Below are 19,454 nucleotides of genomic sequence, written 5' to 3' on the forward strand. Positions count from 1 at the left end.
GGGGGGCGGTGGCGGGCGCGCGCGTGCGCGGCGGGGCGGGGCGGGGCGCGGGGCGGCCCCGCGGCGATCCGGGATGTCGGGCCGGCTCCTGGTGACGTAGCGGGAAGGGCCGCGCCAGACCCCTCTCTCCCACCCCCCCGCCCGCCGCCGCCGCTGCTCCCCCGGCACGGCACGGGATACCCTCCCTTACACACACGCCGACCTCCTCCGGTTTCCCCGCCATGGGCAGCGCCGCTGCGGCCGGAGCGGGCGGGGCGCCCGGGGCCGCCGCTGGGCATGTGCCAGGCCCGGCCGCCGCGTGAGCACCGACACCACCGGCAGCGTTGTCTGCGCCCGCCCCGGGCCGAGCCGTGAGTGTGCCCCGGCAGGGAGGGAGGGGACGGCAGCGGTGCGGGGAGGGGTCCCATCTCCTCGGGGGTGGGGGGGAGTGGTTGGCGCGGTCCCGGCGGCCCCGCGCTCACTCCCCGGTGCCCCGGGGCTCTCTCTCCCGGCAGGGCGGCGGGTGCCATGAGCAGCAGCCGCGCGTCCCCCGCCGCCGCCCGCCGCCGCCTGCAGCGCGGGGATCGATAGAGGCGGGGGCTGCAGACCAGCCATGGCCGGCAGCGGCTACACGGACCTGCGGGAGAAGCTCAAGTCCATGATGCCCTACCGGGACGGCCACAAAGGCGGCGGCGGGGGGGGCCTCCCGCGGGAACCCCCCGAGCCCCCCTACGACCGCAAGCGGCGGCACCAGGAGGACTCCGGCTCCGAGCCCAGCGACTACGAGGAGCAGAAGGAGGAGGAGGAAGCCCGGAAAGTGAAGAGCGGCATCCGCCAGCTTCGCCTGTTCAGCGCCGAGGAGTGCGCCAAGATCGAGGCGCGCATCGAGGACGTGGTGTCCCGGGCCGAGAAGGGGCTCTACAAGGAGCACACGGTGGACCGGGCGCCGCTGCGGAACAAGTATTTTTTCGGGGAAGGCTACACCTACGGGTCCCAGCTGCAGAGGAGAGGGCCCGGCCAGGAGCGGCTGTACCCGCGGGGGGAGGTGGACGCCATCCCCGAGTGGGTGCACGACCTGGTGATCAGGAAGCTGGTGGAGCACCGGGTGATCCCCGAGGGCTTTGTGAACAGTGCCGTCATCAACGACTACCAGCCGGGGGGCTGCATTGTCTCCCACGTTGACCCCATCCATATCTTTGAGAGGCCCATCGTGTCCGTCTCCTTCTTCAGCGACTCGGCGCTCTGCTTCGGGTGTAAATTCCAGTTCAAGCCCATCAGGGTCTCGGAGCCCGTTCTCTTCCTGCCCGTGAAGAGGGGAAGCGTCACGGTGCTCAGGTAACTCGCCCGCGTTGCCGGGGCTTGGTTGTGTAACGCGGATCACGAGGCTCATGGATGCGCCCCGACGGCGCCTCGGGCTCCATCTCCCTCGCCTGTAGACACGCACAGGGTTTCACTGTGGTGGAAGGGGTAAGGCAGGGATTTGGGGGCGGTCCTGCTGCTGTGGTGGGTGAGGATTTGGGAGGGTGCCCTCTCCATGGGGCTTGAGGCGAGTCCTGGTGGGAGTGTGGCCACTCGCCGAGCTGAGCTTAGCTGTAGTTTCCCGTAAATGGTTAAAATAACACGTCGAAACACAAAATGGATCCTGTGCCCAAGAGTGGTCAGACGTGTTATTTTAACTGTTAACTGAGCAGCTGGTTGGGACTGGACTCCTGGGACTATTCTTAGCTCGGCCAGTGCCTCCCTGACCTGACCTTAAACGTGTAGAGGAGGTGTGAATGGCCTTGTCTTCCCAATCTGTAAACTGGGAATACTGAACCCTTCCCTGCCTGGTGACGATGGGGAGACCAAGACCCGAGTGCAGAGCCCTGTGGGATTGTCACTTGGAAGCACAGCAGGTCACAGGCAGGAAAGGACTTTACGTGTGATGAGGAAGAGCTGTGGAGGTGGAATGACCTGCCCAAGGTCATGCAGCTGGTCGGCAGTAAAGCTGGGATTGGCACTGGGAAACGCCTGCTTCCTAATCCCGCTGCCTTCCTGGCACGGGCTGGGAGGGAGAGCAGGCAGGTGAGGGGACAAGAAGGTAAGAGGACAGGCAGGACTGGAGCGTACGGACCCACCAGTGTCCAGCTCCTGGGGAGGGCAGCTCGAAGCCTGGCACCAGGGCTGCCAGTTCCTTGTGTCCCTGAAGGTCAGAGTGCTCCTTGCCAGGAGCAGGGATCACCGGGACCCTGCCAGCAGTGCTCTGAGCTACCAACTTACCCTCGTTTGAGTGGCTATTTTTTGGGCTGGTGAAGGTCCAGGCCGGTTTTCTGGGCTCCCAGGCTGTAACACAATCCCTTGCTTTGGCTTGTAAAGTGATCGCCGCAGGGTTCGGGAAGGAATTTTTCCCCCCACATACACACGGCCTCCTTGACTGGTGCATCAATAATAAATGCTGAGATCTCGCGTAGCTTTTATCTCGGAAAAGCTGCACAAACATTAACTAATCCTCGCCATACCCCGGCGTTAGGTAACTTCTGTGGATTAGCCAGGGATGAGGGAGGCTGCGGAGGGAATCGGAAACAGCACTGGGGACGTTTTCTCTCTCTCTAGTGGGTTGACCAGGGCAGAGGGGGCAGAGGTCAGGGTGATTTTGTGAAATAGGACCCGAGGGGACTCATCCTGCCCCATGTCCTTTTACTGCAGAGCAAGTTCCATCCACCCTAGGGATGGAGACTGCCGGGTGTAAGGCAGCCACTCCGCTCCCTCACTTCCCCAAGACACCAGGAGGGAAACTTTCTACCCTAATTTTCCTGCTGGTGATGAGAATCTCTCTGCTGTCTTTCCCCGTTGGGTCTGGATAAATAGTTATTCTTTCTTTCACAGCCAGAGGCATTTTTTTTTATTTTTTATAACTTAACAGAGGTCAGCCTCGAGTCTTGCAGTCAAAGCCACTCGGAAAACTCATGGCCTTATGTCTGCAGGAGGATTGGGACTCTGCAGTGGAGGATGGTGGGAGGAAGAAGAGGTGCTTTCTCTGCTCCAGGACCAGAGAATGATGTTTTCTTATCCCAGACCTTGCTCTTCCCTCAGAACTGCTGGGAAGAGGCACTGGCTCATGGCTCCCAGGATTGACATGTCGTGTCTCCCGGGGTCTCTGGGTTGTTGACCAGCGTCACCCAGCTGCTGAAACCAGTTTATTAACGTGGCTGAAACAATTGCACAAACCAAATGAAGTATCTTTTCCCTCCAGTGTCTTTTCCCTGCAAATTGAAGGGCTGCTTTCTCCTTTACCCACTGCCACTTCATCAGCGTCAGATGTTCTGCTTTCCAACAAATAATAGACTTTAGGATGGATTATTTCAATTTTGGTACAGCAATTAGCAGATACTTAGCACTCACTTAAGATGAGATTCTGCCAAAGTGATTGTTCTGCTTTGATATGATCCTGGCTGGAATCGAATTCTTTTCCTCACAGCAGATCTCCTTACCTCTCCTCTAGCCCCGACAGTTTAGGAGGAGCAGGAGAGGTGCAGATTGTTGGTAGGCTCTCAGGGGTGTATCACCAAATCCATCCCTTGGTTATGATTAAGTCAACTCCCCAAACTTGGCGTTTTCTGCTGTGGGTAAACAGTTGCTGGAGGCAGTTGCCCTGGAGATGGGGAATGGGTGCAGATAGAAGTGGCATGCCTGTAATGTCTGGGATTCAAATCCTGCTGGGTCAGTGGCTGCTCCTGGCCTGCTGCCTTTTGGGGAAGCCAGGGTAGCCCGTGGAAGTCAGGAGGATCTAAGGGAAAGCTGTTGGATCCCTCTCTTTGACCTCACAGCGTTCTCAGGCTGTCCCCAGATCACACCTGTCCTGTTCTTGCTCTCAGCAGCCTGTTCCCAGTTCTCCTCCTGATTTCAGAGCCGCCTACCCAGCAGGGATTTTGCACTGAGGCTTTCCCCATATCCCTCCCTTGACTTTGCCTGCCCTGAAGCAGGATGTGGTGTTTGCCAACAATGAACCTGCTGGAAAGGGTTCAGACCTCAAACTACAGGTGAGGTGGAACAGAATTCACCTGCCTGGGCTGTGCCCCTCTGCCAGAAACCAAAGGCCGAGCCAACCCATGACCTGCTAATGAGCCCTTCCCTCTTCCAGCGAGGCCCTTTTTCCTCTCCTTTCTCATCTGCAGGGAAGATTTGCCTTTGTAGGTTTTGAGATTTAGAAGACAACCTCCTCCAGTCTCCTCTTCTGCAGCCCTGGGAAGCAGGTGCTCCTGCAGGTTTGTCCCACTGCCAGCCAGTCCAAGAGGAAGCATCACCTCAGTGTGTGCTGCTGGATCCCAGTCCTGTGGCCCATCAGCTCTCGGGGGGGGGGGAGGCTGCTGGCTGCACCACATTTGTGGGTTTTCTTTTTTTAGCAATAATTTGATAAGCATCAATCGATTGAACCAGTGGGGAGGAGATGGAGGAATTTGCCTGTTCATCTGGGGAACGTGTGCTTTGACAATGCTTAGGCTGGGAAAAAGGGAGGGAGCTGGGGGATGCAGATCCAGCTGGGATGGGGGGTTCCATCCGGATCCCTGCCCTGCAGCTGCTGTCAGAGGTAGCAAATCTCAGCACTGAAACTGCCAGGAATGTTTTCTCAGCGCCGTGGTTGGAAATAGTGCAGCTGCAGTTGGAGGAATGAATGGCACAGGTAACATTTCCCAAGTTCTGGGAGCTGGTGTGCCATGTGGGCTTCCCTCCCGCAGCTGGAGAGTGCTCCAGGTCATCTCCTGGCTGTTCGTGATGGCAGGGAAACACTGTGATGTGTATCCCTCCTGTTGTCTCCAGGCTTGCCTGGTGGCGCATAATCAGAGCTGCTTGGAGTCGCTGGAGGATGAACCTGCTTCCTTCCCAGCTGGAGGAATCTCTCTGCAGCTGCCTGCATTAGATGCTTTTCCAAAAAAGCCTGATCCCTCAGAACAAGCTGTTGGTGCAGAGGAAGTTCTGTGTGTGCCAGTGGTGATGAGGCAGAGATTTGTTCGAGCTCTGCTCAGACTGGTCGGTGTCACATCCATGGTTTGTGGCAGGAGCTCTCCTGAGCCACAAGTAAAGCCTTGAGTTGCCCAAACCCTGCAGTGGGCCAGGTCCCTGTGCCTCTGAGCTGGCCTGGCTGTCCTCGGGACGTGTCGTCATAGAAATGTTTCTCGTTAGAGACTCTGCAGAATTTCAGGGCCTCCTTTCTGGTGATGTCTGCACAGAAAAAATCCACTTTCATCAGATTCATCATGTGAATCAGTTCTGTAGTGGCTCTTCTGGATTGAGAAGGAGACTCAGGGAGGAGTTGTCTGTGTAAGGTCTGACAGTTTGGAGTTGGGGTGGGTTGAGGGGGGCGTGTGGGTAACATCAGCACCTCCCTGTGTTCTTCTGAAAAACACTCTGGGATAGAGATATCCTATTCAGGTGTTCTCCTGGGCATGAATTTAGGGTTTTCCTTAGCAAATTGCTTTGGGTTTGTTCTCTGGGCAAGAAATCTGCAGGTAGATCCATTACGGGTATTTTTCCCCAGTGTCTGCCCCTTCACCCGTCATCGGGGTGTGCAAGGCTGGGCAGTGGGTGAGAAGTTTTTGCTGGCACAAGGCAGCATAAGTATGACACAACCAAATAATCTTTTTCTTCCATTTTTCTGCCTGTGCAGAGAGACACCGTCACTGTATGGGATATGGTGCAAGCAGAGTTTTCTCACACCAGTAAGGCACTGGGGCAGACTGGTGCCCTTTAGGACCTCAGACTGGAGTACTGGGGCTATTGCTTTGGTGCTGCCCATGTGCATCTGGGGCCACGAACTCTTCCTGGGGCCACTCTGGGACTGATCTGGGAAGGGGATTCCTGCCTGGGGAGTGAGAAGGAGTGTCCAGGCTGACATCTCGTGATAGAGAGCACATGTCTGGAAACAGACCTTTTCCTGATGTTTAGGGTGTTGCCGAGGATGCGCCAAGTTGAATGTTAACATGGGTGATATTCATGAATTCGCTGGAGCCTGACGCAGAGATTCCTGGAACGTAAAAGAGCATCACCGTAAGCCCCTTGGCATAACACTGTCGTGTTCTGCAGTGCCTGGAGGGCGGGGGCACGGACATCACCCCTGTTTTAACTGATCAGGACTTATGCTTTTTAACTCTCCTCCTAAAGCAGTAGATCTGTCTTTGAGGAGAGGTGCGTGTTTCTGGGTGAGTGGGTGGGTTATCTAACCAGATCAAGGAAACCCGGTCCCGTCCCCGGAGAAGACTTGCGTGTGTAAGATGTGTTCTGTGCTCTGAGTGTCCTGAATAACCTGCCAGCCCCTGACCCTGGCCGTGCTTCTGAGGGCTGCCTGGCAGCCGGTGTGCCAGGAAAAGCCTCGTGGGGACCACGGGCCTGGTGATTTCTGGTTCAGGTTAAACAGCGCGGGGGTGTGCCAGCGTTGTGTGGCTTCGGCAGCCTTTGCCCAAATCCCTTTCAAGGTGCTCCTGCCCTTGTCAGGTGTTCCAGGAGGCTCTGAAGGTGTTTAGCTTCTCTCTTTCCCATGCTGGAGTCTAGAAGGCTCTGTGTGAGCTGACACTCTCCAAACGGCAGGTAGAGGGCAGGCCCCACTCTCGGACCTGCTGGCTGGAGCCATGGGAGTGACGGGATGTGCTCCCGCAGGGTGGTTTGTGTGTCCGAGCAGGGGTGGTGGCTGCTCTCCATGGACCCACTGTGATTTCACCTGCTTGACAACAGAAGTAGCCACGAGAAAAATGCTCCAGTGTTTTGTAGGAAGCTGAGGTCGTCCTTGGCTTTGGCTTTTCTCCAGCCTGCTGGAAACATGGAGTATCCGAAGTCACCTCACACAGTGAAACACTCCTGCCCAGAGCGGCTACTGCTTGAGCCTGGGGTCGTTTTCCTCAGCCCAGGGAGCTGTTTCTCCCTGTAACAGGGAGGTTTTGGGAGTGCAGCTTGGTTTGCAGGTCTGAGTTTGAAGGTTATAACCCAAGTGCATTGGGTTAGGGTTGGTGATGTTTGTATTGTGGCTGAGGATGTGCCACGTGATGGGGAGCAGGGAGGATGAGGGTGCTGAGAGAATCTGTGCCCAGGTGAGGGGGGTGAGAGGCTCAACTCTTGCCATCACTGCACCCCTCCATGACTAACAAATCTCACTGACTCTGGTACGTGTTCATGTCTGGGTGTGCTGCACATCTCAGCATGAGAGATGGCTTTTCTCAGGGATGTGCGTGAGGAGATTCTTCGGAGGAACGTGCTGATTTTTCCCCTGTTGCTTTCTAATTTCTTTGTAAATGAATTGTCTGAATTTACAATCCATACACGCATTTCCACATCTTATTTCACAGCGCTGTAGCAGGTGGCAGTTTCCTCTGATGTATGCTAAAAAATTGAGTCCTAAAGCCCCCTCCCCCCAAAAAAACCCCTGGGTGTCCACATTCTTTCCCAATGTTTGTTCCTTCCTACAAGTCTATCTCCAGCATGTCTGGGGAATGGTGTTTGGAGAAGGAATTCCTGGTGGAAGTTTGGAAATACTGGCCAAAATGAGTTGTGGAGGCTGGAAACCACTTTCTGCCTCTGCCTGGCATGTCTCTCACAGTGGCTTTTTGTTTCTGTTGTCAGTGGGTATGCGGCCGACGAAATCACACACTGTATTCGACCACAGGACATCAAGGAGAGAAGAGCTGTCATCATCCTGAGGAAGTAAGTGTGGAAGCCCTCCAGACAGTAAGATAAACGTGGATGTGGTGTCGTGATGTTTAAACACTTAAAAACTGCCTTGCTTGTTAATTTGCTGGCTTGATCTTACACCTTGATTAGATGTCACTCTGACACTCTTGCCGTACCCGGCAGTGGAAGTAGCTGGAACCAGTTCCTGCAGAGTTAATCACTTCTTGGCTCTGTGAGCAGCACTTCATTGAAAGGGCTGGGGTTGCAAGCCCTGTTGGTGTCCAAACACCTGTCTTTCCTTGGCTGCCCAGCTCCAAACAGCTCAGATTTCAAACTGTCTTGTTTTGGGTTGTGTATTCAGGTGTCTGGTCATATGATACCTCCCTGTGTGAGTTACCTGGACAGTCCTTTGAAGCTGATGCTTGTGATGAAGAATCTCATATAAAAGCAGATTAAGTTTACGTGGTAGCATGGCCTTTGTTTCCTGGGGAGAGGGAGGAAGACACTGACTTGGGAGGGAAACAAAGTGAATTCAGTGCTCACTTTACAGGGCTTGTCCTTCGAGTCTGTGTTGGGAAGCCAAGCTCTGTAAGCTGTTTTAGAAACATGCTTCCTGTTCTAGTATTTACACTGTCTTGATGGCATTTCATCAAGCATTGCTTGTTCCTAAAACTCTTAAGAAAATGGAGAAAAAATAGGCCAACCCCACCCCAAACTCCCTCAAGTATTACCTTTTTTTGTGCCCAGAAATGTCCTCTCTCATCAGTTCCTTCTACTAGGAGACCAAAAAAATGTGACTGGCACACATTGACCCATGGTGACTGTGACTTAGAAGGTGTTAGCAGTAATTCTGCTGTCAAGAAATCTTTTTGTAAGTGAAAACACAACGATTTTGAGTCCTGTAAACCCAACCAAAAGCATGGGCACTGGTGGCAGGGCTTGTGGTTCTGGCCCAGGCTGGCACAAGGCTATCAGGCAAGTGGTGTGGATTCAGACTGGATGAGCTTTTGGATGGCTTAGCTGGTTTCAAAACAAGCCTGGCAACATTGTGAAGATATGGCACAAAGCCAGTGGAGTGGAGTTGGACATCTGGTTAGAGAGACCCATGAAATGAAGGCAGAAAAAACAGCAGCCCCGAGGCATTAGCCAGGCAAAATCAGCCCAGACCCAGGGAGGCAGGATGACATGTGGCAGGAGATAGAGTGGGATGAAAGACAGGATGTAGCCAAACCACCCCACAGCTGGTTACGGCCACATGAGGTTTGGGGTGAGGGGGTTGTGATAAGAACTTAAAGCTGTTGTGTTCATGGTGTTGGTGCAACCAACGAAAAGCAGCACGAGTGCTGACGAGGAGGCATCTCCAAGTCGTGTAGCTGCTTTGGTTGGGATTTAGGATAGAGAAGCTGCCTGTTCTCAGTTGTGGAGCAGTTCCCTGGAAAAGACAGACTCGGATAAATAAGCTAAAGCTGCCCAATATCTGTTGCAGATATTGAAAATACCTGCCTCTTGCTTTCTCCAGCCTCTGTAAGCTGAGAATGTTGGGTTATTTCAGTCTAACCTGGCTGCCATCAAAGTGCAACTGAGCAAAAAAGGGACCTTGAAGCTCATCTATTCCAACTCCCTGCCATGGGCAGGGACACCTTCCACTAGACCAGGTTGCTCCAAGCCCTGTCCAACCTGGCCTTGGACACTTTCAAACATGGGAAGTCCTCAACCTCTCTGGGCAAACCTGTGCCAGTGCCTCACTACCCTCTGAGTAAAGGATTTCTTTCTAATATCTAATCTAAATCTATCTGCCCATGTAAAAAGTAGCTCTCCCTGTTCTTTATAAGCCTCCTTTACATCCTAGAAGGAGCAGTGGTGTAGCCAACTGACCTGGTGCATCACTGCTGAGGAGACAAAGCCTGCAGCTCCTACCAGAGCCATACCAGCTGTGTTTGCTCAGCCATCCCTCTCCAGCAGCGTGTCCTTCTGCCTTCCCCTCATTTTTGGGGTCTGATTTGCTTAACATTAGAGCAGAAGTGTCTCTGCCCAGTCACACAGCCGTGGGCTGACCTGACTGACAGGCCAGACACAACCACACGGAGGTTTTTCTCTTGAGCGAAGCGGAAACCCCCTGGTGATTCTTTCCGTGTAACCTCTGCAGAGCTTAGCAGCCCTGGTGAATCCATGGCAATTCCCTGTTTGCCACAGGCCGTGCTCCAGTTGCTGCCAAATAGAGCTTATTAATTGCTGTTTATCCCTAGTGAGGGCAGCCATCTCCCGGTGTTCCGTGTGTGTCCGTGCGCGCGCGGCGGGGCCGCGGTGACCCCTGTCTGTGCTGTGTCCCCACGCCCTGGATCACTGCACAAATGCCACTCCCGATTCCCGGATCACACGACTTTTCTCTGAAACAGTGTGTTATGCAATCGGGAAAGCAGCTACTTCCGCTGGTGGCCTGCTAGCACGGCAGGGTTGGGAGCAGCCCGCGGCCTCATAAAACTCCTCTTCCTCGTTTTCATGGTAAGGATCAGCCCTGAGCTTCCCAGCAGGATCAGATCAGCTGGGTCACCCCAGTTGGAGCTGGGATGTTCAGCTCTGAATGTGAGAGCCTGCTGGGTCCCAGACACGTTTGCATTTGGCTCTGCTCTTGCCTCTGCTCCGAGCGTGTTTTCGCTGACAGCGGCAGGAGAACAAAGCTGTGGGAGCTGGAGGAGCAGCAGGATTTTGCAGGATGCTCCAGAGCAGCATGGTTACCAAGTAGGTCATAAACACCTCAGTGCTGTAGTGTGATGATATTGAGTGTTTTCCTGCGTGTCAGAGCACAGGGCTGCTGGGTTTGGAGGTTTGGAAGCGCTTTGAGCGAGAGTGGAGGAACCTGCTCTCAATTTTGTGAGGTGCTGGAAGAGGTAACATGGGAGGGGGGGATAGAAATGAGACCTATTGAAGTGGGTCTTGAAAGTAATTTTAGAGGGTTTCTGCTGCCATTCTGCTTCATAAATAGGAGTTACTCTATTTAACTTGAACCTGCTCCTGCCTTGCTCTGTGGCCAGAGGGAGCATGGCTGGTGTTCCCTTGCCCTTCCAGTGTATTTGAGGGTTGGTTGGTTTGAATTGCAGCCCTCCAGTTGCTGTTGTATTTGAGAGATATTTAAACCACCTTGTCTGGGGCAGGATCAGCAATGCCTTTGGTGTTCTGGCTGGACTGGGTCCAGTCCTGGAGCTGAGAACAGCTCAGGACAACAGCGTGAACTATCACAAGCTCCAGCCTGGCAGCTGCCTGTGGAAGTGTTCCTTGTTTCTGGCATGCTGGGCAAACTCAGGCTGCCATGCCCAGCATCACCTGTGCCAGCCTGGCATCGCCCTGCTTAACTGAAGAGGTTCTCCCCAGTGGCAGAGTGTACCTTGGCAGCTGGATGTGCTTCCTAACGGGAGTTTAGGTTGGGATTCTCCTGTGGAAACCTCCCTCAGGAGCTAAAGTTCAGCACAGGAGAACAAGTAGTGATTTTCCCCTTTCTTTTACCCAGACCCCTTCTGTAGTCCCTCCTTATCCTAAGGAGGGAGACAGACTGCAACAACAGCATCAGGGTGCCTTTCCTTCTGGGAAGTAGCTTGGATCCTCCTGAAATCAGCAGCTCTGGAGCACCAGCACCTTTGCTGGTGCTCTGCCCATTGTTAGGCTTCAGTCTGTGTTTTGAAATAGACTTTAGCAGAGTTTATAACTTGAGCCTGGTGACTGTGCTGTGCTTGGAGATGGTCACAGCACTGGGATAAGATGCTGCTCCGTTGAGTTTTCATTCCTGCTGCCTCCCTCCACGTGTGTGTGGCTGCAGTCGTGGCTGGGCCAGCAGCAGTTCTCTGGGATGAGCTGTGTTTGCTCTCTGGTGTATCCTGAGCATGTGCTGTGCTGCTGGAAAGGATGTGATGCAGCTTCTGTTTGCTACACCCGCTCCTGACTCGTACTTCAACTCTTTGCACCTCTTAGTCAAGCTGAGGAACACCTGACCCTGTGAGATCTGTGGGCAGGAGGGAGTTTCCAGGTGGAAGCAGTTATTACTGTTGGAGGTGGTGATGAATTTTGCAGGACATCTCCCACCCAGGTGGATTAACTGGAGCTGTGAGTTATTGAGGAGTCACTGTGATTTCACAGCTGCTCCTGCACCTCTGCTCTGTATCCCACTGGGGTTGCAGTGAGCCAGCACCTCTTGCATTCACCTCATGGCTACGTGTCCCTGTGCTTCCTCTTTCCTCTGGTAGGACAAGGAGGAATGGCTTCAAATTTGAAGAGAGCAGGTTTAGATTGGCTATTAGTAGAAAACTCTTCCCTGTGTGGATGGTGAGGCCCTGGCACAGGTTGCCCAGAGAAGCTGTGGCTGCCCCATCCCTGAAGTGTCCAGGGCCAGGTTGGGTGGAACTTGGGGCAACCTGGGCTAGTGGAAGGTGTCCCTGCCCATGACACAGGGCTGGAATGGAGTGAGCTTTGAGGTCCCTTCTAACCCAAACCATTCCATGATTCTATGAAGCTTGAAGTACCAAAAAGCTGCAGCTTGTTCTTCTCTGGAGTATGCCCCTCCTCCTGAGCTGTGTGGCTGGGATGGAGGGCTCTCCTGCAGCACATCCCAGGCAGATATTTGCTGCAGCACACTGGTGGTTCCGTAGAAACTCCTTGCAAATTCTCTTCTCTTTAAATATTTGCAGAACAAGACTAGATGCACCTCGATTGGAAACAAAATCCCTGAGTAGCTCTGTGTTGCCACCAGGTTATAACTCTGACCGTCTATCAGGAAGCAACCGGGACCAGATCCTGAAACCAAAGCGGTCCCATCGCAAAGCAGATCCTGATGCTGCTCACAGGTAGGATGATCTCTCCTAAGGGCAATGTTTGGGATGGGGTCTTTGGGTCAGTGCATGGTTGAGGTCCTTGGCTGCACAACACACTTAAAAACACTTAAAAAACCCCTGGCAGGTGCTTTCTGTGGTGCCAAGATCTGTTTTATCAGAATGAGCTCTTTATATGTTGCTCCCAGACTTGTGGAGGCTGAGCTCTGGCTGTAAGCAGCTTACATTGTTTATCCTGTGAGTGGCATAATGAAGAAGCAATAGATTTGGCTGGCTTTTGATAATGCAGTCGTTCAGAACAATAGTTTCCCTGCAGCTAATCATTTTTGACCTCTATTGCCAAGCAACCTGTGCAGCTGCATTAAACTATATTATGAATGCAGTCCTGGGAGAGAACATGAGGGTTTGCTATCTGGGAAAGGTGAAGGCCTTTTGGGAAGCTTCTCAGACCTGTTGTGATTCCAGAGCTGTGTGGGTATATTTTTATGTGAGAAACCAGACTGTGTGGATGCTTAAGCCTGACCTTCAGGGAAGCTCCTTGCCAAGGTCTCAGACAGCTTGAGCTCTGCAGCAAGGCTTCCCTTAAACACCTTGGTGTGAACACGCCGATAGCCCTGAGTGATAGCCAGTCTGCCAGCTGGCCTGGATAGTCCAGTTCCAGAGCTTCCTGAGGATTGAGGTGGCATTCTCTGCCCACTGGATACAGCCTAAAAGTCGCCTTGGTCGCGGGACTTGGCTGCTGTGCGGTCCCAGCCCTGTTTCAACCTGTCCTGGAGGGAGGAGGGTGGGGATGGCTTGTTTGTGAGCTGTGTTCATTCACCTGGATGCAGGCTGGGAAGATGGATGAAGAATTGAAGCTGGCCTGCAAATGCAGCCTCCCTCCGAGCACGCAGTGTCCGATTAGGGAAGCGATCATGCAGGACAAATGTGCAGATCTGTCAGAGCTGTTTTTCAACCTGATGTGACCTTATCAGGGCGTGGGGGATGGCTTGCATAGGCTCCTGCAGCAGATGGGTGTGAAAAACATGTTTTTCTCTTCCTGTGGCCTCAAAGACTCCAGTATAACAGGTAATTAGCATGGTATTTATTAGTGGTATCTCTCAGAGGAACCACTCAGATAAAATAAGGGGGTCCGTGCAGCCCACCAGCCCAGTCCTGCTATGAAGTGATCAGAGGCAATTCTGCAAAAATAACAATTGCACTGTGCTAATGTTTTGAGAGGACAAAAGATTTTGGAGCTGTGCTGTGATACTACACCATGAGGAGCTCAGTTCTGTGCTGGGAGTTCTGATGAAGGAACAGACCCCACTGCCCAAGGGATGTTTCTTGGGCCACAAGCTGCACTTAAAAAACCCAGAGGTGACTGGGCTGTTTGGAAGTGTTCCTGGTGGAGATTAAAGACCAAAGCTTGCCCTGGGAAGGGGAAGGACTTGCACCATCAAAGCAAATTCTCAGCTCCCCGTGGGAAGTGCAACTTGGTGATCTGTTCCTGCTCTGCCGAGTGCCCGGTGCTGGGAAGGCAGTGTGGAAGCAGGCAGGGCTGTCACTCCGAGTGTGCAGCACTGCAGACAGTGTCCGCAGGAGGAATGCCTGCATCCCACCCTGGCTGTGCTCTCACTCTCCTGCTTTCTCTCTCTCCCTAGGCCACGGATCCTAGAAATGGATAAAGAGGAGAACAGGCGCTCGGTCCTCTTACCAAAACATAGGAGACGGAGCAACTTCAGCTCCGAGAACTATTGGCGACGGTCGTACGAGTACACGGAGGACTGTGAGGAGGAGGAGGAGGACGGCAGCCCGGCCAGGAAAGTTAAAATGAGGCGGCACTGAGGATTGCTCTTTCCAGGCTCGTGGAGCTGATGAGATTGGCCTCCAGTCTGTGAAAACTTTCTCCTCCCTCTGGCTATCTTCCATCTAGCTTCAGTTTTGGTTTTTCCTTTCAGGCTGAAGAGTAAACAGGAAGGATTTGAGTTTTATGAATGGAGGAATGCTGAGACATACGTAAGGATGGAACATGTCCAGTGCACATGCTGTCCTGAGTCATGGGTCGAGCGGGCATCTCTCCCTTAGGAAGCAGATAAAGTTATGCCAGGCTGTCTGTTGGGATTTCTTTTGAAAACACCAAAAAGTTTAACTGTTTCATTGCGCAAGATTCAAGAATTGTATTTTTTTCTTTTTGTTTGTTTGTTTTTTTTGCTTTAACACTCTTCCTTTCCAAATGTTCTAAATATGATGTTTGACCCCAGGAGCTGAAATTCCATGGTGGCATCATGTTCCTTGTTTTACCAAAGGGCTCCTTGGTCTGCTCTTTCCTGGTGGTTGTTGGGTCTGTTTTAAGGGTGCCCTGCAGTAACTGGAAGTTTGAAGCTTTGCAGACCCCTCTTACTGCGATTGATTTCAAAGGGTTTAGGACATTTTCGTTGCACTTTAGTGTTTTAAATGCAGTAGGTTTCCTTTCCAGACCCTTTTCCCAAGCCAGCGTGGGCTCGCAGCCTTGTGTCCCTGCGCTGCCCTCTCCGAGAAGAATGTACTAGAGCTCTGGTTTCTCAGTGCTGATCTGACAGGGGTGTGTTGTTGTGTTGTGATTGAGGAGGAAGGAATCATGGCTGGCTTCCCTGAGGATGGCCCAGCATTGTCCTGAGATCCATATTGGAACCTTGGGGCTGCCGAGTGAGGGATCACACTGAGTATGTGCTGCTTCCCAGAGCTGGGGATAGCGAGGAGGAGTAGGAGAGACGCTGTGCTTGTGAGGGCGTGTGCCTTGGGACCCCAGAGAGGAGCTGTTCTCCACTGCCCCTTTCAGGTGGAGAGAGTTGAGAGGCACAGCATCCCAGCACAGTGTCCCATCCCGAGGGATTGGCTGTGCTCTGCCAGAGCAGGAACAGGCGCTGCCGTGGCCTCGGCCGTGGTCTGTCCCCTCCAAGGCTGGGAGTGGGGACACTGCAGGGGTCTAGTTTGGCCCCGGTTCAGTGCATCCAGCACTGAAGTTGCCTCCCGTCTCCTGGCTTATTCCTGCCTGTATTCCCATGGCAGGGAGCTTTCTGGTTGCTACAGGAAATGCTGAGACGAATCAGGCATTCAGCCCCGTGGAGTTGTGTTAGAACATCTGCCTTCATCCTCCTCTTCTCCCACCCGGTTTGTGTTAGCCCAGACCAAAGCCTTGGCGTTTGCAAAGTTTTGGGGCCCGACACCATATTTAGAACCCTACTTTTAAGGAAAACTTCCTCCAGTTGATTCTTTGAACCCAAGTGTTGGCAGTTGTAAGGAGTAGTCTTATTTTTAAATTTTTACTGCTTTTCCCTCCTTCCAATTGTAGTTTTTCTTAGTGCTGTGTCCCCCACACACTTCGTGGTCTGCACGCTTGGCAATAAAAAGATGTAATATATTTTGAAACCCATTTGCTGCTGTCTTGAGGGGCTCCTGGTCTAAAATAGCCACCCAGGCATTTGTTCCCTGCAGAATACTTGCTGACATCTGGATCCCACTGTCCTTTTCCTTCCCTGCTGATTATTTCTGCAGCTCCTGGCGCTCGCCTGTTGTTGGGGTTCTGCTCAGGCTGGATCTTGTGGTCACAGTAGCACAGAGGACGTTGCCATCACCTTCAGCACAGTGCTGGTCTGTGGGGGTCTGTACCTGAGGTACCCCGTGCCTGTCTCTTGATTATTTTATCCAATTGCTTTCCTGGTGAGAGCCCCCGCTGGCTCCGTGCCGAGGTACAGGCAGAGCCTTTGAAGGAACCCATCTTATCTGCCCAGAGATCTGAAAGCTCATGCTTCTGCCACTTCTGAAACCTTTAAAATGCCATTTTCAGACCACACGTAGCATTTGAAGTGATGTTCCTCGCCCTCCCAGCTTCCTGCTGCGAATCCAGGCCAGCTCTTGGCTACAAACCCCTTGTTTTGGAAAGCTTGGCATCCCCCTGATAGCAAAACCGCATGTGGGGAGCAGCAATCCCTTCTCCTCCTTATGGCTTTGTCTTTCTGGATTCATCCTGGCTGTGCCCACCACAGCACCAGGCTCTGCCACGGGTGTGACAGTGACAGTGGTCACTGCTGGAGGTCTTGGCTCTCTCCTCTCCCTTCCTGGCTCCCAGTTTTATGCCTACCTCTGCAATACAGATACTCTACTCTGGTGTCAGCTCAAAACAAAGCTGGAGGCAGCCTGCCTTTCCGGCAGCAGCTTCCCAGAGCAGGATTCCCGTGGGATGAGGTGCTGGCTGTATCTCTGCTGAAGGCTGAACCAGGCATCCTGAGGTCTTACCTCTCACCTGGTATCAGGCATCACCTCATCCTGGTCCTTGTGCAGTCCGTATGTGTGCAAGTATCCTTTCCCAGCTTGTTTTGGAATTCCTGCATGCCATGGTTGGGAGCTCTTCCCTTCTCCCTTCCTCCCTGCCTCGCATCCGTGCAGTGGGTCAGAGCTGGCAGCCGTGGCTGGGGGGGCAGGAGGAGCTCTAGCCACCATCTCTTCTCATAGCTCACCTGGTTTTCAACCTGACTGGTTGGGGGTTGACACCTTGGAGAGAGAGAGAGAGGGAGCGGGGTGCAAGCGGTGGGACCCGCGGCATCCCTCGGGAGAGGAGTCCCCAGCGTGCAGGCAGGGCCATCTTCCCACTTGTACAGACATTTTCTATAGACACGGATGTATATGTGTAGATAACATGGTTTTTTAACTCTTTTGCACTGAACAACATCGGAGTGAAACCTGGATTCGAAACCAGAAGACGCATTTTTCACGTGGGTCCAGAGGTCTGGATCCCTTCCTGTAACCTGTCTGGTGAAACTGTGGCTCGGAATTCCTGGTGATCCCACACCTTTTCTCTGTCGGGCTGCCTGCAGGCGTTGGGTCAGGCTGGTGCCATGGGGCTGGTGTGGGAGTGTGGAGGGCGGAGAGCTCCATTTTGGAGGCAAAACTTTTCCCATGTGCTCCGTGGGATGGGCTCACGCACAGCCCTGATCCCCTCGGCTTTGTCCTGTGTCTGATCCAGTTGTGTGGTCTGACCTCCTCTCCATCCACCCACAACGTGTCCTTGCTCAGCCCCAAACTGGGAATAAGGCTACATCCAGTGTGACAGTCCATGCTTCCAGACCCACAGCCCAGACCAGGAGAACTGTCTTTCCTAAGGAAGGGGGAGGAAGGTGGGGTTCATCCCTAGTTCAGTGGGATTCATCCCTGCTTTTCTGTGAAGAACAGGAGGAATTGGGGTTTGTTGCTGTTGCCCGTATCTCCAGAAGAGTCAGTGGTGGAATTATCCAAGCCCAAGGGTCAAAACAGCTGCCAGGCTTTGAGGAGGGCTCAGGGGGGCTGGGGTTGGACCCCCACCAGCAGCAAAGAGTCTTTTACCTGCCAAAAATGTTCCCTTTCCCCGTTGGGAGGAGAAACATTTGGCCAAGAAGCGCCTGTGCTCCTTCCCCTGCCCACACTTAACAAGTTCTGGCTGACTTTAATTTTGTTTTTTAAAAGATTCTAATTTTTTTTTTTTTGTTACCAATAAAAAAAAAATTAAAAAAAAAAAAAAGATAAATAAAAAAGAAAGTGGCAATATTTTTTTCTGTAAGCTTTTCCTAGGAAAAAGCGTGGTTTGTAACAAAGTTGTACAGTTCTGAAGTTTGAGATACGAGAAGTACTGTGTGAAACGCTGTAAATGGGGCAGAGATTATTTTATGTACAGTCTGACGTGGGGGAATCTTTTAATTCTGGTTGATTCTTAGGAAGAATTTGGTTCTTCACTGTCAGGGTTTGGAATTTCATGGTTTCATTATTATTTTTTTTTCTTGTATAGATTGCTGCATTAATTGAATAAAAGCAGAAAGCATCGCTCTGCCTGCCTGTGTGGTGGTGCCGTGGGCTGGGATGTGCCTTGATTTCCCCAGGCAGAAAAGAGGTGGTTGGGAATGGGGAACTGGTTCTAAATAAAGGGAGTCACCGGCTCCCTGGGGATGGGGCAGCCAAATGTGGTGGCTGTGCCTCCTGAGCTGTCCTAGAAAGCAGGGACAGGGCTCTCTGCCCTCCTCTTCCTCCTCCCACAGCTCCCACCCTGCCCACAGCTGGAGCCTGGATCCAGATGGGCCCAGCACCCTCTGCTTCAGCCTCACGTGGAGCCCCTCACCCTCCTTGTGCCTTCCTCCTGCTCGAGGGAGATGGTGAGATGGGGGTGAGGTGCCAGAGAGGGGATGGAAGGGGGCTGCTGGCCTCATGTGTGGCCTCCATTCTCCCTCCTCTCTTCCTCCTTTCCTGTTTGTCTTCTCTTCCTTCTCTCCTGTTCCTCCTCTCTTCTCTCCTCCTTTTTCTCCTCTCCTCTTGCTTTCACTCTCCTCTTCCTCTCTTCTCTTTCTCTCCTCTTCCCCCTCTTCCTCCCACCTTCTCTCCCTCTCCCCTCTGTTCCCTTCCTCCTCCTCTCCCTCCTCCCCAGCCATGACCCACATCTGGCTCCCTCCTCTCCACCCTCACTGCCCGGAGCTGTGCCTGTGGCTCAGACCCTCCATCCCTCCGTGAGCCCGTCGCTCCCCACTCCCCCTCCAGGCTGTTTTCCGCCCCCAAACCCCGCGTCGCCCCAGAGCCGCATCTCCCCGGGCCGGGGTTAGTCAGCAGGGAGGGGAAGCCGTGCCCTGCCCGGGGTGAGTCACCCCAAAACCGGGCGCAGGGCAGATCGCTCCCCCTCCCACCTCGGGACGGTGCCGTGGAGGGAGTGGGGAACAGCATTCCCGGTGCCACGGTGAGAATAATGAGTCGCCAGCCAGGAATGAGGCTCGAACATTAATTTTGGGAGCCGGCGGGATGCTCCAGGCCCTGTGGCCGGGGCGCCGCCATGTTGATGCACCCCATGGCTGTGGGGCACACGGTGAGAACCTAAACCCAAGACACCCCGAGTTCGCGGGGACTTTGTGAACACGGTGACCGGGCTCGCGGTGCCCTCGCTGCCCCATGCGGAGAGAAAAAGTCGAAAGAAAAAGCTAAAACAAATAAATATATAAATAAATAAAGCGCAGAGAGGGAGCGGAGCGGGGGGGTGATGGTGAGGACTAC

General features: G+C 53.3%; 1 protein-coding gene across 1 annotated transcript; it reads left to right on the forward strand.

The window, feature by feature from the left end:
- The first annotated feature begins 43 nt into the window (after positions 1-43).
- Positions 44-18,245, forward strand: ALKBH5 (alkB homolog 5, RNA demethylase). Its single transcript, XM_064673338.1, has 5 exons — positions 44-350; positions 495-1,314; positions 7,567-7,647; positions 12,291-12,446; positions 14,075-18,245. The coding sequence occupies exons 2-5, from the start codon at positions 593-595 to the stop codon at positions 14,256-14,258; spliced, it is 1,143 nt and encodes a 380-aa protein (XP_064529408.1). The 5' UTR covers positions 44-350; positions 495-592; the 3' UTR covers positions 14,259-18,245.
- The last annotated feature ends 1,209 nt before the right edge of the window (positions 18,246-19,454 follow it).

The sequence above is a fragment of the Pseudopipra pipra genome, chromosome 16, assembly GCF_036250125.1.
Source record: "Pseudopipra pipra isolate bDixPip1 chromosome 16, bDixPip1.hap1, whole genome shotgun sequence".
In the NCBI taxonomy this organism is placed as follows: Eukaryota; Metazoa; Chordata; class Aves; order Passeriformes; family Pipridae; genus Pseudopipra; species Pseudopipra pipra.

Excerpts from the sequence above, each read along its gene's own strand:
- ALKBH5 (XM_064673338.1), top strand. The coding sequence starts at position 593 with ATGGCCGGCAGCGGCTACACGGACCTGCGGGAGAAGCTCAAGTCCATG. Across the intron at positions 7,648-12,290 it reads GCTGTCATCATCCTGAGGAA|AACAAGACTAGATGCACCTC; the intron begins GTAAGTGTGGAA and ends AAATATTTGCAG. Across the intron at positions 12,447-14,074 it reads GATCCTGATGCTGCTCACAG|GCCACGGATCCTAGAAATGG; the intron begins GTAGGATGATCT and ends CTCTCTCCCTAG.